The 18,492-nt window shown below is 30.0% G+C and overlaps 3 protein-coding genes across 4 annotated transcripts in view; 2 read left to right on the top strand and 1 right to left on the bottom strand.

Annotated features, from left to right (window-relative positions):
- Positions 1-2,006: 2,006 nt before the first annotated feature.
- Positions 2,007-18,492, top strand: part of LOC141454627 (uncharacterized) — a 23,742-nt gene continuing 7,256 nt past the window's right edge. The window contains exons 1-4 of the mRNA XM_074129068.1: positions 2,007-2,187; positions 8,131-8,285; positions 9,838-10,070; positions 10,749-10,824. Coding sequence (XP_073985169.1) covers positions 2,156-2,187; positions 8,131-8,285; positions 9,838-10,070; positions 10,749-10,824 — 496 coding nt within the window. The 5' untranslated portion in view covers positions 2,007-2,155. The remainder of the gene's footprint in view (positions 2,188-8,130; positions 8,286-9,837; positions 10,071-10,748; positions 10,825-18,492) is intronic.
- LOC141454625 (trypsin-like) lies at positions 14,172-17,770 on the top strand. The gene is made up of 7 exons (XM_074129066.1): positions 14,172-14,289; positions 14,381-14,460; positions 15,741-15,832; positions 16,011-16,146; positions 16,233-16,346; positions 16,493-16,663; positions 17,501-17,770. Exons 1-7 carry the CDS (start codon positions 14,235-14,237, stop codon positions 17,729-17,731), a joined length of 879 nt encoding a protein of 292 aa, XP_073985167.1. The 5' UTR covers positions 14,172-14,234; the 3' UTR covers positions 17,732-17,770.
- The window catches only part of LOC141454624 (transforming growth factor beta regulator 1), a 4,804-nt gene continuing 3,481 nt past the window's right edge, over positions 17,170-18,492 (bottom strand). For both annotated transcript variants that reach the window (XM_074129065.1, XM_074129064.1), the window contains exons 8-9: positions 18,013-18,215; positions 17,170-17,719 (exon numbers count right to left, since the gene is read on the bottom strand). In XM_074129065.1, coding sequence (XP_073985166.1) covers positions 18,042-18,215 — 174 coding nt within the window. In that variant the 3' untranslated portion in view covers positions 17,170-17,719; positions 18,013-18,041. The remainder of the gene's footprint in view (positions 17,720-18,012; positions 18,216-18,492) is intronic.

Below are 18,492 nucleotides of genomic sequence, written 5' to 3'. Positions count from 1 at the left end.
ACTTGAAACTGGTTATACTTTGTTTTTCATTACGATATACTTTGGTTTGTTACTAAAGTGAGAAAGAAAAATTTTTTATTAGTTTTTTTTTTAAATACTCTTACATTCTTTTTGAGTTGTATCAATAATCAAAAGCAGGAATTCAAAGAATTCCAACAATAAATTTTTATCCATATTTTAATCGAATTGATGATAAATAAATTTATAGTCTTAAGGCTTATAATTGATATTACAATTTATTTCTTATATTTAATTAGATTAAAATACAAATCTTTTTGCTCTGCTATCCAAAATTTAATAATAAATTTTTAAATTTTTACTAACATTTTTAACAGATAATTTTGTTAATAAATTATCAAAACTTAGTTTAAACTTATAATTTTACAAAGAAAACATGCATATTACATATAATAACAACATAATAGTGATTTTATTAATTAATTCCTAACAAAATTTGTTTATGTTCATTGGATGGATGTTTCACAAATGAAAGTTTCTTAGAGTACTTAACATAAAAATGGAAATTTCTGCATACCAATGCGATCTAGCAGAAGTTCTGAGAGATAATTATTGCTTAGTAGTTAACGATCTTGCCAAAAGAGCGCTCTTAACGACAGAGTTTGTTGCTTTTCTAAGTTGGGATTGTCCACATATTCATATCCCCGCAATTAAAAATGTCATTAATAGTATCTAATTTTCTTCATTTTATGAATATGTATATTAATAAAGGCTTTATCCATTACACAATAAACAATAGTATTAATAAAATATAAAAGGGAATGATTTAAATTATATGAAGAAACAAATTTTTCTATTATTTTGTACGTTTTATATTAGAACATTAGTAGATTTCATTTACTAAATAATTTATTTGTAGCATTTTAATTCACAAGATTGTAATACTATTACAAACTTAAGATTTTTCTGTTAAACTAAACCTTTTTGAAGTAAATTAAACCATTCTACTTTCAACTTCTTGAAAAAAAAATCTAATAAGATTCAAAAAGTTTTCCTATTATCAGAAAAAGATAGATTACTCACACATAATTCTGGAATAAACTTAATGAACGTGGCTGAAATAAATCTACAGAGTTGACATATATTATTGAATAAATTTTTAACAACTTAAACTGAATTTTTTGTAATAAAATGGAATTAAATCTACAAAAATACTTTATTTATTGTCATTGATCAATACAGGAATGGCAGCAACATTACTACTGCATGTTAAACAAGAATATGCACGACACTCAGCGGCTGTTATCAGAAATGTACATGCACAAGTGAAGACAGAATTACACATACAAATAGGAACTACGAATCTAAGACAGAAAATAAAGAATAATTATTATGTATTATTTAAAGCGGACTAAGGTAACTCCAAGGTCCTATTAACACATTTAGACTAAGTTAACGAAACAATAGACTTCAATAAATACGGGACACAGAGGTTAAGTACCACTGAAAACCCTATTCCGACAGCAAGTCTAGATAGCTATATGAACAACCACATTTAAGTAACTTCAGTATCAATTATTTTAATTTTTCTTAATTTTTTGATTTTTAACTCGTTTCACCATTGCATTCGTTCCAGTGGACCGGGTCCGTTCAAATATCCTATCCCTACAAGACCAGCAAAAGTTTTTAGTAATAATTGTACTTTTTAAATAGAAATATTTATTGATTACTTTGAATGTTTGGGAAAATTAATAAATGTATACATTTAAGATTAGACTTAATATTAAAACTATTAGAATATTGCGATTCTGTCGAAAATATTCCCAAAATCGATTTATGGAGGAGGCAACACTGATAAAAGCGCACATGAGTGTAAACGGAAACCTTTCCTCACGCTTTCACTATTCATTGCCGATAAGACCCTCATTCAAACGGGTTCGTAACAGTGGTGTCTCATAATGTTCACTTATTTTTGTTGATGGTGTACAAACGTCCTGGGATTTCTAGTACATTAAGTGAGTGTTGTTCGAATTTGTCAATTTTTTTTTTTAAACATGAAAAAAATCCTAAAATTATATACCTTTCTCTGTATAAACATTTAAAAATGAATGATATTATTCACATTCCTGAAAAGTTGCTGTTTGTGCAGTACTATTATAACATGAATTTCACATTGAACTAAATTATCAGTATCGACATGATGCTTAATCAATTGTCAAAATTAGTAAGGTACTTATCCATACATATTTTCCGCTTGTAATTCCCATTTAACAATTTTTACATACAGTTCTGTACTTCTAGGAGGGGTCACAGTAAGTTTGAACTATAATTGATAAACAACTTTCTTTAATATTTATTTTTAAACAGGATTGTGAAATTATGTTTTAATCAATGTATATATTCAGTAATTGCAAGATTTTGGTGAAAATGGCTGTTATAATTCTCTGTATACTTGATGTGTTATACATACAATATTTCTTGATTCCTTATCATAACATTTTTAACAACTGCAAGGTGTGCCGCTTGCCTTGACCAGCAGAAGTGAGGCAAGAACTTAATGATGCAAGCTGGGGCTATAACTATCTATCCAAAAACACCAGGTGTTAGAAGGAAAGACTTCGCTCGGAATAGCCGCCAGGTCATCGCTACTGGACAGGGAATTTCCTCGCTCAATATATATGCTAAAGACTCTCTAGAGACCCAAAATGAATGAAATAAACTTTACGATCTAGAAATTGCCTTCTCTACATTCTGTTCTTCTTCGTAATACCATCAAAGTCACGGAAATGAAGAGTGAATGACGAACAAAAAGAGTAGGAACTTCCAACCATATAAAAAACTTTATTGGTTGCCTATACACAGATTCAAATACTAATTAAAACAAGAACCTCCAATTTTACATATTATGCCATAGATCAGTAGTTCTCTTAAGTTTCCAAGTACTATCTCCAAATAAAATTTACATCTTATGACTTGCAGGGGTCAGAAAATAACCCAATCCTTTAATGTTCCGTCCACAACACCTAATTGGTAGTTGGACATAAAGCCCGCCTGAAATTAACTCTAATGTTTTAGACTGACTTCGTTCTTCCTGTAACCCATGAGCCTGAATTACTACATTATTTGGCTCCACCCGCTCTACCTTTTTTTTTTTTTTTAAAAAATGTGTGTTCCTTTTCCCTTAAAAAATACTTTAAACTTAAAATTGCATCTATATGTTTATTATAAGTTACAATAAAGTTAAAATCATATTCATTAGTTGAAAGCACAATATTTCAACTTAAGGCTGTATTAAAAGTAATAGATAAATTGCCTTCAGTCGTTTAGTTTCCCCAAATAGAATAAATAGAGGAGGGCTTCTCTCGTAGATAGAGAAGTGTTCTGGATCGGTAAACAGATGCCCTCGCCATCTCCCGGGTTTGTATACATTCTTCATGCTGCATCAGCCAAGTTTTTTATTAAAGGCAATTAAATCTGGCTGGTTGTAGAAATTTTAAGAAGGATTTTTACTTTCTTAAATTTTGAACTATCTTTCATGGCCTTCCCCTAGTCTCACGTATCACTGCTATTGATGACTATCGATCTAATTATGCTTTGATAGATTTGCAGTTTTACTGTTCTTAACGATGATTTGAAACTGAGAACATTCTGAAGAGCTTAGGTGCATCGGTTTCACACTCTCTTTTACTTTTAAATCGTTTAGGCTTCCCAGATATTAAATACCCAGAAAACCGGTTTAACTGCATAATCCTTTGGCCCGAGTTCCTTGATGTAATCATGTACATCGACTTCTCATCATTTGGCCTTGGATTTTATTTAATGTTTAATAAAAGAAAGTTACAGTAAAGTATGTTTGCAGGTCGCCTCCGTCTACTACAACTATTTGGTAATTGGACGTTAAGCCCCGCCTGAAAAAATAGGCGATTACTTTATTTTTTTACTATCCATATAAAAAAAAATCCATACTTATATCCATATTAACTATAAAAAAAAAAAGCTCTAAGTTTCATTCATTGACTTAAAAAGGGCAATCGATTCTGTTGACCATTCCATCTTATGGCGCAAAATTTTCACTAAAGTGAGAATCAAGACTGATGCGAGGGATTCGGAGAGTGATTCGAGTTCAACTTTTGTTATTTTCAGTTTTTATCAATGATTTGGATGGTCTTCTAAAAGAAAATAACTGCCGAGCAGTGGAGTATTGATCAGAGGTCTGAAATATTCTCCTTTATATATGTTGAAGATGCGCGCTAAAAAAACCATCAACCAACTTTGGTTTGCTACTGTTGGTTATCATGTGAAAGTAAACATTAATAAACCAAAGGCTGTAATTTTTCAAGAATGATCGTGGTCTCTTTAGAAAACCAAAAAAAAGAAAAGAAAATAGTGCCTTACTTTTAGCACTGTGCCATTACATGTAATGCAATCCTACAGATATCATGGGATAATAAGGCATATTTAACATAGCTCACAAAGACATGATTGCGAAATCAGTTTTTCTCAATGATGCAGCTAAAATAACCTCATATTATCCCAAATTAAGGTGTATAGTAGAATTGTCCTTTCAGTTTCTATTTATGCCAGTGAACTGTGGTCATTAAGGATTTAATTTCAGTGGGAATAGAAGTAATAAGATATAGATATTTTAATGCTTTGCCTACCATAAAGCGAAAGCCAAATTTTATATTGAGACATGAAATGGGGTCTCGTAATTCTAAAACTTATTGTTTTAACATTTTCTTGCAATTGGCATATCAAAATTGTTAAATATGCCTAGCAACAGACGCCCGAAAAAATATGTTTTGATAAGAAGCACTCGTTGGATCGAAAAAGTAGTAAACTTAGAGTAGTTTGTTAATTAAGGACCTTGCTAAAAATTTTTTTAGTGTCTTATCATTGTAAAATGCGTTTTGTCTTTTACCCATTTCGTTCCTAAGCTACATAAGCGCTCAATTTTCCTGGTCACTATCATTCATTAGCTGTTTGCTAGAAAACAGAAATTGAGGGTGTTGTAGTTGAAAGTAGTAATTCTTATTATGTTTGCCATGACCTTTAAAAACTATTTCTCGATTTTATTTTTATAAACATTTTGTTTAAAAATAATTTTTTGAAGAAGGAGCAGTACGAGAAAGAATGAACAATAATATGAACCAATACAATAAATATTTTGAATCAAAGTTATGCAATAGGAGAATAGTGGAACTCCACTTAAATAACGGACAGAAGGAGACGGCAATAGCGAAGAAGAAATAAGATCATTAAAACGATGACGAATTATTGAAACAAATGTCCAATGGTGATGATGCTAATAACCAAACTAGGAATGACACCGAATTCGAGTGGGAAACAAATATAATAAATTCTACAAACTAAAAATAAATGTTTTTGGCAAAATGAATAAACAGACACAAAAGACTTAGTTATGTTATATAAAAAAAAGAAGAAGCACGCTCTTGAGTTTGCTGAAACGGAAAAACAAGAATCAAATAAATAAATCAAATAACAAATTATCAAGCCTAGTGGTTACTGTAGTGTTAGATTACATTAAAAACATGGAAGGTTTTGACGGAGGTGATCAAATTCTAAGAAAATTCCAAACTATGCGGCTGTATCAGAAAGCATATAAACAAAATTGTTTAATTGCATTGATATGATTCTTTTGAATAGTTGTGTTATTCAAGACTTTTCATAAAAACCTAACATACATATATATATATACGTATATATATGAAGAGAATAAATATATATATAAAAACCTAACATACGTATATATATGAAGAGAAACAATTAATCTGATTTAAAATTATGAAGTGGCTGTATGCATTCAACACTTCAAATATACTGCACAAAATAACTAATCAATATTTCTGCTATATCAATAATTTATATGGGCGTAAATAAGATATTTTCAATAATTTTTTATTATTATTTATTTACATTTTATTCTATTTTTTAATTACAGAATATTGAATTATGAGTTCTCTTAAAAATGTTAGAGAAGATCTCAATCACATCCTCTTGCCTCATAATTCCTTCAGAACAAAATTTAATGAGCACATATTTAGTGCGGTAGAAGAAAATTATTTAATAACCAAATCACAATAACCAATAACCAGTGTTACATTTAGAAACTGCTCAATACTGCTTCGATTTAAAGCAACTATGTTATCTAGATTAATATACAAAAAAAAAAAAAATATTTGCATAAATTATTTAATTTACTTTCATAATTAAAATTTATTTAGATAGTTTGTCAATGTTAGTTTTAAATTTCTATTAATGTTTGTATATAGTTAATATTTTTTTTTATTATTTTCTTATAATGTCACCATAAACAATTACAATATTGAATAATAGATTTCTCGCAACCACTTCCGCCATCTTACTTTAAAAGTTCAGTAGGAATGTATTCTTTTTCTGGTGTTTATAAGTAATTCATAATGAGAAGACTTATGCCACTTTTCTTTTTTTTTCATCTAGTGGGACATCCTCATCATCCCGAAGAGCCACTGTAGACTGATTTACTAGTGTTATCAGAGTACCCCTAAGAGTTTTTTTGGAGAACACGTTTCATATAAAAGGGAATTACATTTAGGTCCTTTGTAGAATACATATGGTATACCAGTTTCAAAATAATCGTAACGGCCATTTCAATTCAAATATTGAAAAAAATCAATTGGAAACTGTGACACGATTGCATACAGTCCATAACTATTTTAATGAATGGTAGTTACAGAATATTTTATATATATATATATATATATATATATTACAGAATTCTATTCGGCGTTCATGATCTGTAGGGCGCAATCCTTGTACGATATGGGCCCTGTAGGGTCGTGTCATAGCATTTTATAATCCTCCAAACAGTACTTTTAGAGATTCTTAACTCGCGACTAATTCTACGTACGGATGTAGAAGGGTTTTCTCGGATCCAGAGAAGTACTTCAAGTTCATTGTCAAACGAACGGACGGGTCTTGAAAAATTCCGATTTTTTAAATTTGGCACAACAGATCCAGATTCCCGAAAAGTATGTGCTATACGTAAAATTGTGCGGTAATCTGGGTGTCTTTCGCGGTCGGGGACCTCTCCGCATACACCTGAGCAGCTCTCAAAGCAATCCTCCCACATTCTAAAAAAACATCATACATATCACGACGTTCAAAAGGTTGAAACACTATTCTAGTCATGTTGAAAGTAGCAATTAATAACGATAACTGTATCATTAGACGTTGAATAAGTAAATTTAAACACTAGTAACTAAACATTATTATTACTAATCGTTCAAAGTGCAAAATATTGGATTTCTTATAAGAATCATGTTTTCATTCATAACTTCTAAAATATCGCTCACAGAAAAAAACCGTTCAAGTAAATTTTTCTTTAAAAAAATAGAGGAATCTATTTCTGAAATAAAAACCCCACCTTCCCATTTGAAAAAATGAAGTTGGTGCCTGTATCTCGCTTCTGGAAGCACCGAAAAAAATTTACAAATTAAATTTGGATTCCCAACAAAAAACTAATGGAACACGTATTTTTTAGTTTTTTTCTAGCTATCTTAGTTTCCGAGAAAAAGTCGTTATCCATATAGCTTGGGACACCCTGTATATACTATATACATATATATATATAGTTCTATATCAGAACATCCAAAACTAGACTAGTCTCTGGCAGATAACGCTTCCTGGGGAGAATGAAGAGCGCAGTAGTGTGCAACATTACCGTGGGATTCCCAGTTTGAGGAAAATGTATGAATTTATAACAATTATCTTTCTTTTTGATATGTAAAAGTGGATGTCTCCCACTATGTATTAGTTTCACTTGGATAGTGCCACTTAGTTTTGTGCTTTCTTACTGACATATAAAGACAGAGAGAATCTCCCCAAGATCAGCTGAATCTTTTCAGTAGTTAAGTAGATTTCAGTAAATTTGTTCAGTTTATACAAAAGTAATGAGCAGTTTATACAAATGACAAGGAAAGGAGCATTCTTTTCCTCTTACAGTTTTACTTAATTGAACTTATTGCCAATTGTCCCAATTGTCGCAATTACTTAATTAGACAAGAATGGGAGATAGATCAATTTTCAGATTGAAGAATAAATTTACTAGTAATTGACCATTTCTCTATTTTTTTGTTTAACTGATAACAATGTTATTATTTTTTTTTGTAGGAGGTCGATTATTACTGGAATAATGGAGTGCTTTTCTTGGTCTCCGTTAGATTTGAGTAAAAAATATCAATTTAATCTAGGAAATTATGCCTTAATAATATTAAATAGACCAATTGTTCTTCCACCGAATGAAATGATGACATTATGGAAAGAAGGTAATAAAATATATATCATTTTATTTTCAATTTTAAAGTGTGTAAGGTTGTAAAAGTAGGATTTTTTCGAGAAATAAAAGGAGTCCTGTTATTTCTACTTTTTTATTGTACTTTAAAGACATTCATTATTTTAATTCTCAAATGAAATAGTGTTGATGTGTGAAATTTATTTTTTTACATACAAAAGTTTTATTGGTATTCCTAATGGTGGTTGGGAATAAGATGATGTAGCGAATCTATGACAATAATGCTTACATTACTTTATATAGCTTTCAGACTAAAAAATAGAGTCCAATCCTGGCATCTACTCTTTATTGGAGACCTTTATCTTTACTTAGAAATTGCAAAAGCAATAAGGAGAAATTTTAATTTCGCCCCTTGATTGAAACAAAAATTGTTAGGTTCAGATATACAAACTCACTTTTCAGTCTTTCACACAAATGTTTTGAAATTGTTGCTTTTAACATATGGACATCCTTCTAGACTTGCCAATGATCTTATATTATTAGTTGGATGCAATTTGTTTGTTATAAACACCTTAAGGGCTAGAAACAGCCTTCAGCTGTACTGGCTTCAAACAGATATGTCTTTTCAGTCCGTAACAGCCAAGCATTGGCTTAGAAATAGAGTCTCATTCAAAACTCTAAACTGATAAATTTCAATATAAATTCTAAATATAAAATTTACAAGATTATATTTTCTCTTTGCTTGTTGTAGAGTAAGAAATATTGTTAGCGATTCTCGTTAATTATTAATATATTGTTAATCTATTTTTCAAGAAATCCTTCTCATTATCTCGTAATTAAAATGAAAATTTCGTTACTTTTAAATCAGTGTAATTTTTATGCAAAAATCATACAGAAAAACTATCTCCAGCATGGGTTAGGAGTTACATTGTTTCAAAACTTGGTTATGACCTTGAGAAGGATTATTTAAAATATTCTAACGCCTAAGCGACTTTCATGGAAAAGTTTATCTAAAAACCTTTGCAAAAGTGAGCAGACGATTCTTTAAATAGATTAAGATTTTTTACAGTAAGAATGCCAGGGAAAACGTTAACTAATGTTGACCATCTTGTTTTTTTATAAAACATATTTTGAACATTTCCATGTAAATTCTTTTCTCTTTTTTCGAGTCATAAATTTTGTGGTGGAATGTTATGTTTAAGAATACTTTTGTGAAGGAATGTATTGATTTAAAAAAAAACCCTTATTATTTATTCTTTTTTCGTATCACTTGTTTTATTTTTTCTTTGTAATGACAACATATTGAAGATTCAAAGTCAAACCTAAGACTGGAATTCACAGAATCTTTGTTGGTTCCTTTTCACAATACATCTAATTTATCTAAAGTCCAAAGCAAAATTTTAAAGCTATTCTTACAGTGATATAGCTTACTAAGTTGCATAACTGCAGCTGTTTAAGATTAGCCACGACTTATACCTCTTCTCTGTCAAGAAATTATTTGTGTAAAAAGTTAAATTCAAGTTAAGCTTTTTAAAAGTTATAGACTATTTTTTTTTTAATATTTAAATTTTATATATTAATTTCAGCTACAATACGTACTACGGTGGATGGAGGTACAACAAGATGGTTTGATTTTTTAAAGCAACATAACATTGACGTTACATTTCCTGATATTGTTTCTGGTGATTTTGATTCAATTTCATCATCATTATTGAATACATGTGAAGAGAATGGTGTTTATGTTGAGAAAACACCAGATCAAAATTATACAGATTTTGAAAAATCTTTATATATTATTAAACAACGTTGTGATAAAAAGGTGTGAAGATTTAATTACAACAACAAAAGCAATTTTTTTTTTTTAAAAAAAAATGCCATTTACTAATTTAAATCTGCCATTGCAATAGTGGAGAATATTATGTTCACGCAATAGCATTAACTATTTAGTTTCAAGAACGATATAACCATTATCGGATGCCCTGTATAATATATAAAAAAGTATAAAATGTTTTACGTTAAATTTCTTGGTGTACGCCAAATTAAAATTTATTTTCTTTTAGTTTAGAGATAGTTTCTGTAGTACTGGACTCTTATTATTATGATACTTTACTTAAATTTGCCTTATGTTGCTCCACAAACGGGGTAATTGCGGCCCTTTGAATTGAGAACAGTGTGTAAATTCGATATTCCCTATTCCTACTGTAGAGAGGGCAGCACTTTGTGAAACTGTGGTTTCGAAATATAATGTAAATTTTTAAAAAGTTTAATCTGAGACCAGTAATGGAGGTTTCCATAACCCCAAAGGAAATCACATATTTGGTGATATAAATAGTCCACTCAGGAATTGTGTCACCAATCTATTTGCCATCTTCGAAAAGAATGATATTTTAAATTTGTTTACCGATCTCCATTGAATACATCGCTTCATGTTATCGTTAGTTAATTATACTTCCTTTTAATTTCATATAAACATTTATGCAAACATGTCTGCTTCCAGTTGGATTCGTTATTAGTGATACTTGACGTTTCCGGTAGATTGGATCATACATTTTCTAATTTAAACACATTACATAGGACAAGAAGTATTTTTTCCGATTATCATACAAAAGCTTATCTATTAACATCAGTATCTTTGACGTGGATTTTAAATCCTGGCCATCATACTATATCCATTCCATCATATATTAGAGATGAAGAAGAATGGTGCGGCATTCTTCCATTTACTCCCGTAAAAAATCACATTACTACAACTGGTTTGAAATGGAATCTGGGTAAATTATTTTACTATTTAATAACAAATGTCGTATTTTTAATGATATAAAATAGTAAGGTTTGATATTTTGTTTGTAGACAAACAAACTGTGGAATTTGGCGGTTTGATTAGCTCATCTAACACCTACGATGGTAGTCCAGAGGTAACTTTGACAACAGATGCTGAAATAATTTGGTGTATGGGTTATAGAAAAGAAACTTAATATCATATGTTTCCCTAATACAAGGTAGTTGTTCTATACCAAAATAAAATTATACTTATTTGTTTCATGTTAAACATACTAAAGATTGATTACTTTATTATGTAAATGAATAAAAACTGCTTACACCAGGAAGTTAGTTATTGTACTTTCATAAATGTTTAATTAAGACTATTGAAGCACATTAAAATATTTGTAATATTATTTGTATTTTACTTAAATGTTTATTTATATATTTAATTAAAAACTTGTTTATAGTAATTAATGTAACGTTTATTTACACGAGTTAAAATTCTTAATATCTGCGAGATCTGACAATGATGGAAGCTCTTTTAGAATTTTTGTACTTTTTGGGACCATCCCCTTTCTCTTTTCAAATCTCTTTTAACTCATCTTATCATCTTTGATTTTTCAACGGATTTATTTTAAAAATTGGATTGATAAATTGAAGCTTAAAAAGGACAGTTCTATTCTTACATATAATGAATATTTATTTCAAGAATCAAAAATGAGCAAGTTAAAAAAATTGGCAAAATAAATAGCAAACCAATAACGTCAGTGGTACACAAGTCGAGAAATACCTGGGATATCTAGTTACAAAATTGACAACAGCTGTTGTATAATCAATTGGTTCGACTGTTGTTTAATTGAAGGTTGAAACGAGAAAACCAAAGAGAAAAATTATGGTAGAAAATATTAGTCCCAGTACGTAAAAATATTAAAAAACTTGAGTTTTTATATTTATAACCTTATTAAAATATAAACAAAAATCATACATAAATAATTAAAAGCAATTTCATCTAGTTATATTTTTTTTTTATTTTATTTTATTTATTTTGCAACTGTATGCAGTACAATAAGCAAAAGTGATGAGTGAAAAGGGATGGCACAAATACACATGCACGCATATGCATATCCATACATATACGCGCACATGCATGTGCGCCAAGGGCGTGATTGGAGTGAACGACGACCATCCAGTGATGGAAGCCGTTAGTTCGCCAGATTGGCAAGCTTACACAGCAACCATCCTAGGAGGTCGGCGTCATCTAGTTATATAACTTGTTTATTCCAGTTTCGATCTTTATTTTTCGATTTTCTATCTGTGATGGAGAACTGACTAATCCTTTTTGAAAAGCAGTTAGCCATTTATACAAAATTGTAATATGTGCAACTGTATACCATAGCTACATGGAGGTTGGTAATTCAATTGTACACATACTAAGTATGCATTCAGCTCGTAAGAATGTAACTTAATTAACTTAGTATTGAGCCAGTAGTGGGTGTGAGAAGAAAAAAGGTGAAGTCGAAACCTCTGATTCCAAAGTGATTAATGAACTCTGATAATGGATGAAAGTACGAAAGCGGTTAGGCTACAATAAACATAAGTGCTCCAATGGATAGAATCAACGATATCTTAAACAATTCAGCCTTCTAATTCTTGGCATATTGTATTTATAAACATCTACAAATACAATACTATATAATATTTCTGGTGGACAAGCCGAAAAAGACCTTCACTCTATATTCCGAGTGAGGGATCATTGCCTAACTAAAAAACCCAAACAATCCTAAAGTTGAGGTTTAACCTTAAATCATCCCAATTCAATCAATAAATTGAATTAAATCCTCCCATCAAACAAAAAAGAACCTAATACATGATTATATCCAACACAAAAACCTACGACTTTTGCCTTAAACCCATTCTGACCTCAATTAGTCTATAAATTATTTCAATTTATAACAAATCACTCATATTTACTTACACAACCCCTCCGCGCCATGAGACGCTTCAATACCGCCTTAAGAATTTCCTATATATACTATACTTCTCATGTTCCAATAACAATTGGAAGGTATGATTAATTAAATCTACATGAAATCGAACCGTATGCCATAAGATCCTTTTACACATCAAATCCAGAATAGTATGCTCCTAGGATTTCTGGAACAACCATCATTTACCAAGCCCACAATAAACCATTTACTGGTAAATATAGTCTTAAAACGCTTCGAGAAGTTTCTTAAAAAAAAAAAATTCTAAAGAAACTGGAATTTCTAAAGTTGAAATAGGGTCAGCTAAAGGTATGTCTTGAATCTATAAAGAATGAATGAATGAATAAATATGTATTCTATAAATATATACATAAAATAAATACAGAAGTGTAATGTATAATACATTTCAACCTTCTTACCAAGTGAGGAACGAGAAGGTTAAATGAGTAGGATAGGAATGCAGGGAAAAAATATAAGGAAAAACCTGCAGCTAATCTATTAAGATGTTGACTGCAATCTCTCATAAAGTTTGAGGTACCCAATTTCGTTTTCAAATACATCGAATAGTGCTTTCTGTAAATGAAAACTATCTAGCATTTAAAAATGTTAATTTTACCAACCGAAATGTACTAATATCGTGTGTATCCCGTGCATCTAAGATTAGTAAAATTAGTATCAGGTTTAACTGTTTTAACATTGTTAATGAAGGACAGAGTTAAGAAGATGAATGAAACGTTTTGACTTTAACGACCTGAGGACGATGAGTAAGGCTGTTACAACTCCTTCTATGACCAGTAATGAATCCAACCATGAATATCTTATGATTAAAGTTATGTTTTGGATGTCCAATATATTTTGGTATTAATTTACCTATCAGTACTTTTCGTTGAGATTTTAAATTAAATATTTTTCTCAATAGTTGTATTAATAATTAATACATTATATTTATTATTTATTCAAGAGAACCATACCGCGGGTTTCTGATAAATCGAAATTTGAACAGTATGCAACACTTATACCGCAACTGAGAAATTCATGCTATCGGCCATTACTAACTCAACGGAATCGGAGTATTTTGACTTAAAATACAGCAAATTAAATTTATTTTATCAACAGGATATAAAGTTACGTTGGGTCTCATATTGTTAATCACTTTTTTTTTTTTTAAATCCTTATCTCACGTTTTAGATAAGATAGCAAATTTCCTTTTTTTATAAAAATATCAGCTTAAAATCATGATTTATAAGTTTGTGTATATTTTATGTATTAATTTTCCAGTCAGAACCTTTGGTGAGGTTTTAAATTAAATACATTGATTAATATAAGTATTTTAGAATTAGTAATTTTTTTGTAAAGTACTTTAAATAAATTTAATAACCAGGTATTTTGGAGCCGAAACTCAGTAGTAATGAGAGAATTGTTGGAGGACAAAATGTCTCTATATCAACCATACCGTATCAGGTTTGTTAATTGTTTTTCAATTCATTGATCTAATGTATGATTAAGTTTAGACTCAAAAGTTTTGCTAAGTTGTGAAATAAGCTTCTCCAAATATTTCAAAGACAAGCCTTATTCAGTAAACTGCCGGCCTCAGAACACTATTCTCTCGTTACAAACAATACTATTACATCAGACAGTGAGTTTTAAGAGGCTCCTAGAAAAAGAATGTCTGAGCAGACAACTGGGCTTCAACCATGGATCACCACGTGAAGTTATTGTGTACTGAGCTAAGAAGCCCTTCCGTTAAATCTTGTTAATTCATTCCCGATCTAGCACATCCGGTTTGATATTGTTTTTAATAGGCATTAGTATGAAAAATTATCCTATAAATTAGATGTGAAGTTTCTTTTCTACGTTTTGACGTTATAAGAGGAAAGTAATAAATTGATTTGATTGTTTAAATTATGGCGCTTACAAATTGTGGTTTCAGAGTACCAAGCCCCGATTCATGACACATTCCCTCGTTTTAGATTTCGCATGATTAAATCAGTCTTTCTTAAATATCTGCAGCAGATCTAAGGATAGCAATCTCAGATGATCTTGAACCCCGGACCTTCACAAGTTTTCTGCTGAGATAAGTTTTTGCTGTTACCTACCAAACTTTATGCACAATATGCAATGTCGCTAATGGGCGAAAAGTATAATTCTCCGGAATAAAAAGTGTTGAAAACTTACCAACACTTGGAATATTTAGATTTAATGGATTAAACATTTATTGAGACGATTTCAGAAACAATTATTATACTTTTTTATTCTAATATAAAGCCAAATATTTTATCCTTTATTTGATTTATTATTTTTCTCTTTTCTAACGCTGGTTCGAGCAGTTCTTTCTCTGTTCTTTTCAATAAGCGTCTTCATGTTTGCCCCTTAAGTTAAAGGCACTCCTCGGAGACCCTTGCTTCAAATGCTCCTCTTCTTCTTAAAAATATTGTAGTCGATAGTGCTACATGAATTTTATTATTTCCTTTAAGAAAACAATATTCGCTTATTAACTCGCCCAGGGCTGCAAGTCGTGTGATGTAACCTCAATTTCAAAAAATGTTTTTTTTTTTTTCTTTTACTTAAATAAAAACTAAGTTCTTCATGCTTAAGCCCTTCTACCAGAGGTCTGAGATAATTTGATGATAAACGAAGAAAAATCTATAGAGATCAATATTTAGGTTTTGATAAAGTAATCTTCAGTTGCATTGCAGAAGCTTGTTTCAATAAAGACCCTAAATTTTATGTATATATTTTAGGTATCGATAAGAGACAAGTACAACAATCACTTTTGCGGTGGCGCAATTATAGACAATTATAATATTTTGACTGCTGCTCACTGTTTTGATAGGTATTTATCCTTATTATTTTGGTTATACATTACTATTTTGATTCACTTTATCGTGGTCTTTGATAAAAATAATTTAAAAAAAAAAGCAATAATACTTTTCAAGACCTACTCTTTCTTCACAAACTTCGATCAATATGTTCAATATGTTTTATAAATTAATTTTCATACATTTACGTAGACACAAGAAAAAAAAACTATTCTGTGCAATAGATGCTACTACGTTGAACGATGGAAACCTTTATGCAGTTAAAGGTGCAACAGTTTATCCCGGCTATGATGCTGAGAAAATTATTAATGATATAGCAATACTTCATGTATGTACAAAATTTAAATAATAATAATAATAGAAACAAAGCTTTGTAACACATTGTTAATAAATCTAATGTTATTTTTCCAATAGATGGCTGAAAGGATGGAAATAAACAATAAAACTTCTAAAGCTGTTCCACTAGCCATAAAAACACCTTCAGTAAACAGTAATTGCACAATTAGTGGTTGGGGAAGTGATGTTCCGGTAAGTGATGCTTTTTTTCACTAAATTTACGTATTACTCCTGTTTTTAATATCATTTTGTATTAGCATATAATAGAGGCTGACACAGTAAAGAGACTTCTGTGAAAGTTCCTCTAATTTCTTGAATTCCTATTTTTTTTTTGACAGCCAATTAGACCAGAAATGGCTTTACCATCATTTTATTTAAGAAGTGCTCAAGTGCCTATCTTTTCGATGAAGAAATGTATCTATAATTATTTAACCATTTTAAATGTCACATTAGACGATGAGGGTATTTTATGTGCAGGATTTGAAGATGGAAAGCAAGATTCTTGTCAGGTTTGAGATCAACTTACTTACTTTTTTACTCTTTTAATTGCAAGTTAGAGTTAATTAAAAAAATTCTATTGTAAAAAAAACATGCGAGCTTGCTCAGACTTTATTCTGTTGCAATTCTTATTAACAAGTTTAAACAAGCTTCTACAAAGTTAAAATTAATACTAAATATACAATTATCCTTATTAAAGGGGAAGTATTTATCAAGAGATTTGCTAGTAAGTCAGCTTCTTTTAAAGAACACATTTGATATGTATTTTTACATAAGAAACGACATGTAATGAGATTTTTACTGTCGTATCCTGGGACAAATGAACAATGGTATAATTAAGGTCAAACGGCATTTTTGGTAGTTGAAACAGAACAATTTTAGGACAATTCTAAAGCTGTGCTATACTCGTATACTGAAACTATAAAGAAACTTGACTTCCAGGAAAAAAAAAATGTATTACGAATTCATTTCCGTTTATGTAAACAGTTCATTAATCTGAATGAAATTAAAAACATAATACTTTTTCGATATTGCCTTTATTGAAACACTTGATACAATTGCTGTTTTTTACTTAGGTTTTGGCCGAAATTTATTTCATTATTTAATTCGTCCATTTAGTTAGAAAATAATAATAATGTCATAATCGGAAAAAAAGATAACTAAGAGATTTCATTAATTTGTAAACTATTGTATATTATTCACTTTTCAGAAAGAATAATGCATGCATATATAAATAGATTTGGTTTTTTTTTTTTATTAAGATATAATTTCTTTGTGTAAGCAGTTTAATTACCAATTAACCCTATAATTCTTTCTGTTATATTAAATGTAATTTATTTTTGTTCTAGGGAGATTCAGGTGGTCCACTAGTTTGCAATGGTAACCTTTCTGGTATAATCTCTTGGGGATTTGGTTGTGCTTTACCAGAAATTCCAGGAATATACACTGACGTTGCTCAATACAGAACTTGGGTGTTAAATAATTTAAGTAAAAGTAGTTCAATAATTATTCGTACATCAGTGATGAAGATTATTACAGTCCCACTGTTATTAATTCTAATAACATTTCTGAAAACGTAATTTATTTTTTAAAATTGAATAATAAATGTCTAAATTAATGATTTTATTTTTTTTCTATACACGGTTTATTGACAATATTGACCTACACCGGACAGTAAATTTCTTTGAAAAAAAAGAAAAACAAAACTTAGGCCAACAGTTCGAACATTCAACACGTTATCACTAGTTAAATATTCGTTAATTAGTATTAACAATAAAAAAAAAAATCTTAATAATAAGAGAAAGCAAAATACAATTTTCATTTGGGCTATTAAAAAAATAAGTTAAATTGCACATCTCACCTGTTAATTTTAAAAATATTGGTTTCTCACTAAGATAGAAGAATATTCAAAGCAGAGACATTATCTTCACCATATTCAACATTCTGTTCGTGTTTTATCATAGATTCCAAATGTGATTTAGAAAATGATATGCTCCTTAATAATGCATTATAGCTAAGAGAAGCCTCCGTGTCGTCGGCTACATACTCATAATTTGGATTTACCTGAAATTATTAGAGGCATTATTTTTAAAATAGTTTGATTTAATAAAATATTCAAAATTAAATAGGAAAGCAGGCATCCTTATTTTTTGATATTTAAAAGTAACACGTAACTGACGCCTGAAGCCTTCTTAGTGCCTAACCGCTCTCCGAAAAGTGTAGCCTCGTTTCAAATAAAGCCTACAGCATGCTGAAAGAGGCTTCTAGGAGCACAAGTCCTACAGGAAAGCTAGACTCGAAAACGTGATTTCCGAATTTGAGTCCAATGCTCCAGTACTTA

This window comes from Rhodnius prolixus, unplaced genomic scaffold (genome assembly GCF_049639745.1).
Source record: "Rhodnius prolixus isolate KJV_2025 unplaced genomic scaffold, Rpr scaffold_9, whole genome shotgun sequence".
In the NCBI taxonomy this organism is placed as follows: domain Eukaryota; kingdom Metazoa; phylum Arthropoda; class Insecta; order Hemiptera; family Reduviidae; genus Rhodnius; species Rhodnius prolixus.
Note: the sequence above shows the minus strand (reverse complement) of the source record. Positions and strands in the feature narration are given on the sequence as shown.

Excerpts from the sequence above, each read along its gene's own strand:
- LOC141454625 (XM_074129066.1), top strand. The coding sequence starts at position 14,235 with ATGATTTATAAGTTTGTGTATATTTTATGTATTAATTTTCCAGTCAGA. Across the intron at positions 15,833-16,010 it reads GCTGCTCACTGTTTTGATAG|ACACAAGAAAAAAAAACTAT; the intron begins GTATTTATCCTT and ends ACATTTACGTAG. Across the intron at positions 16,347-16,492 it reads GTTGGGGAAGTGATGTTCCG|CCAATTAGACCAGAAATGGC; the intron begins GTAAGTGATGCT and ends TTTTTTTGACAG.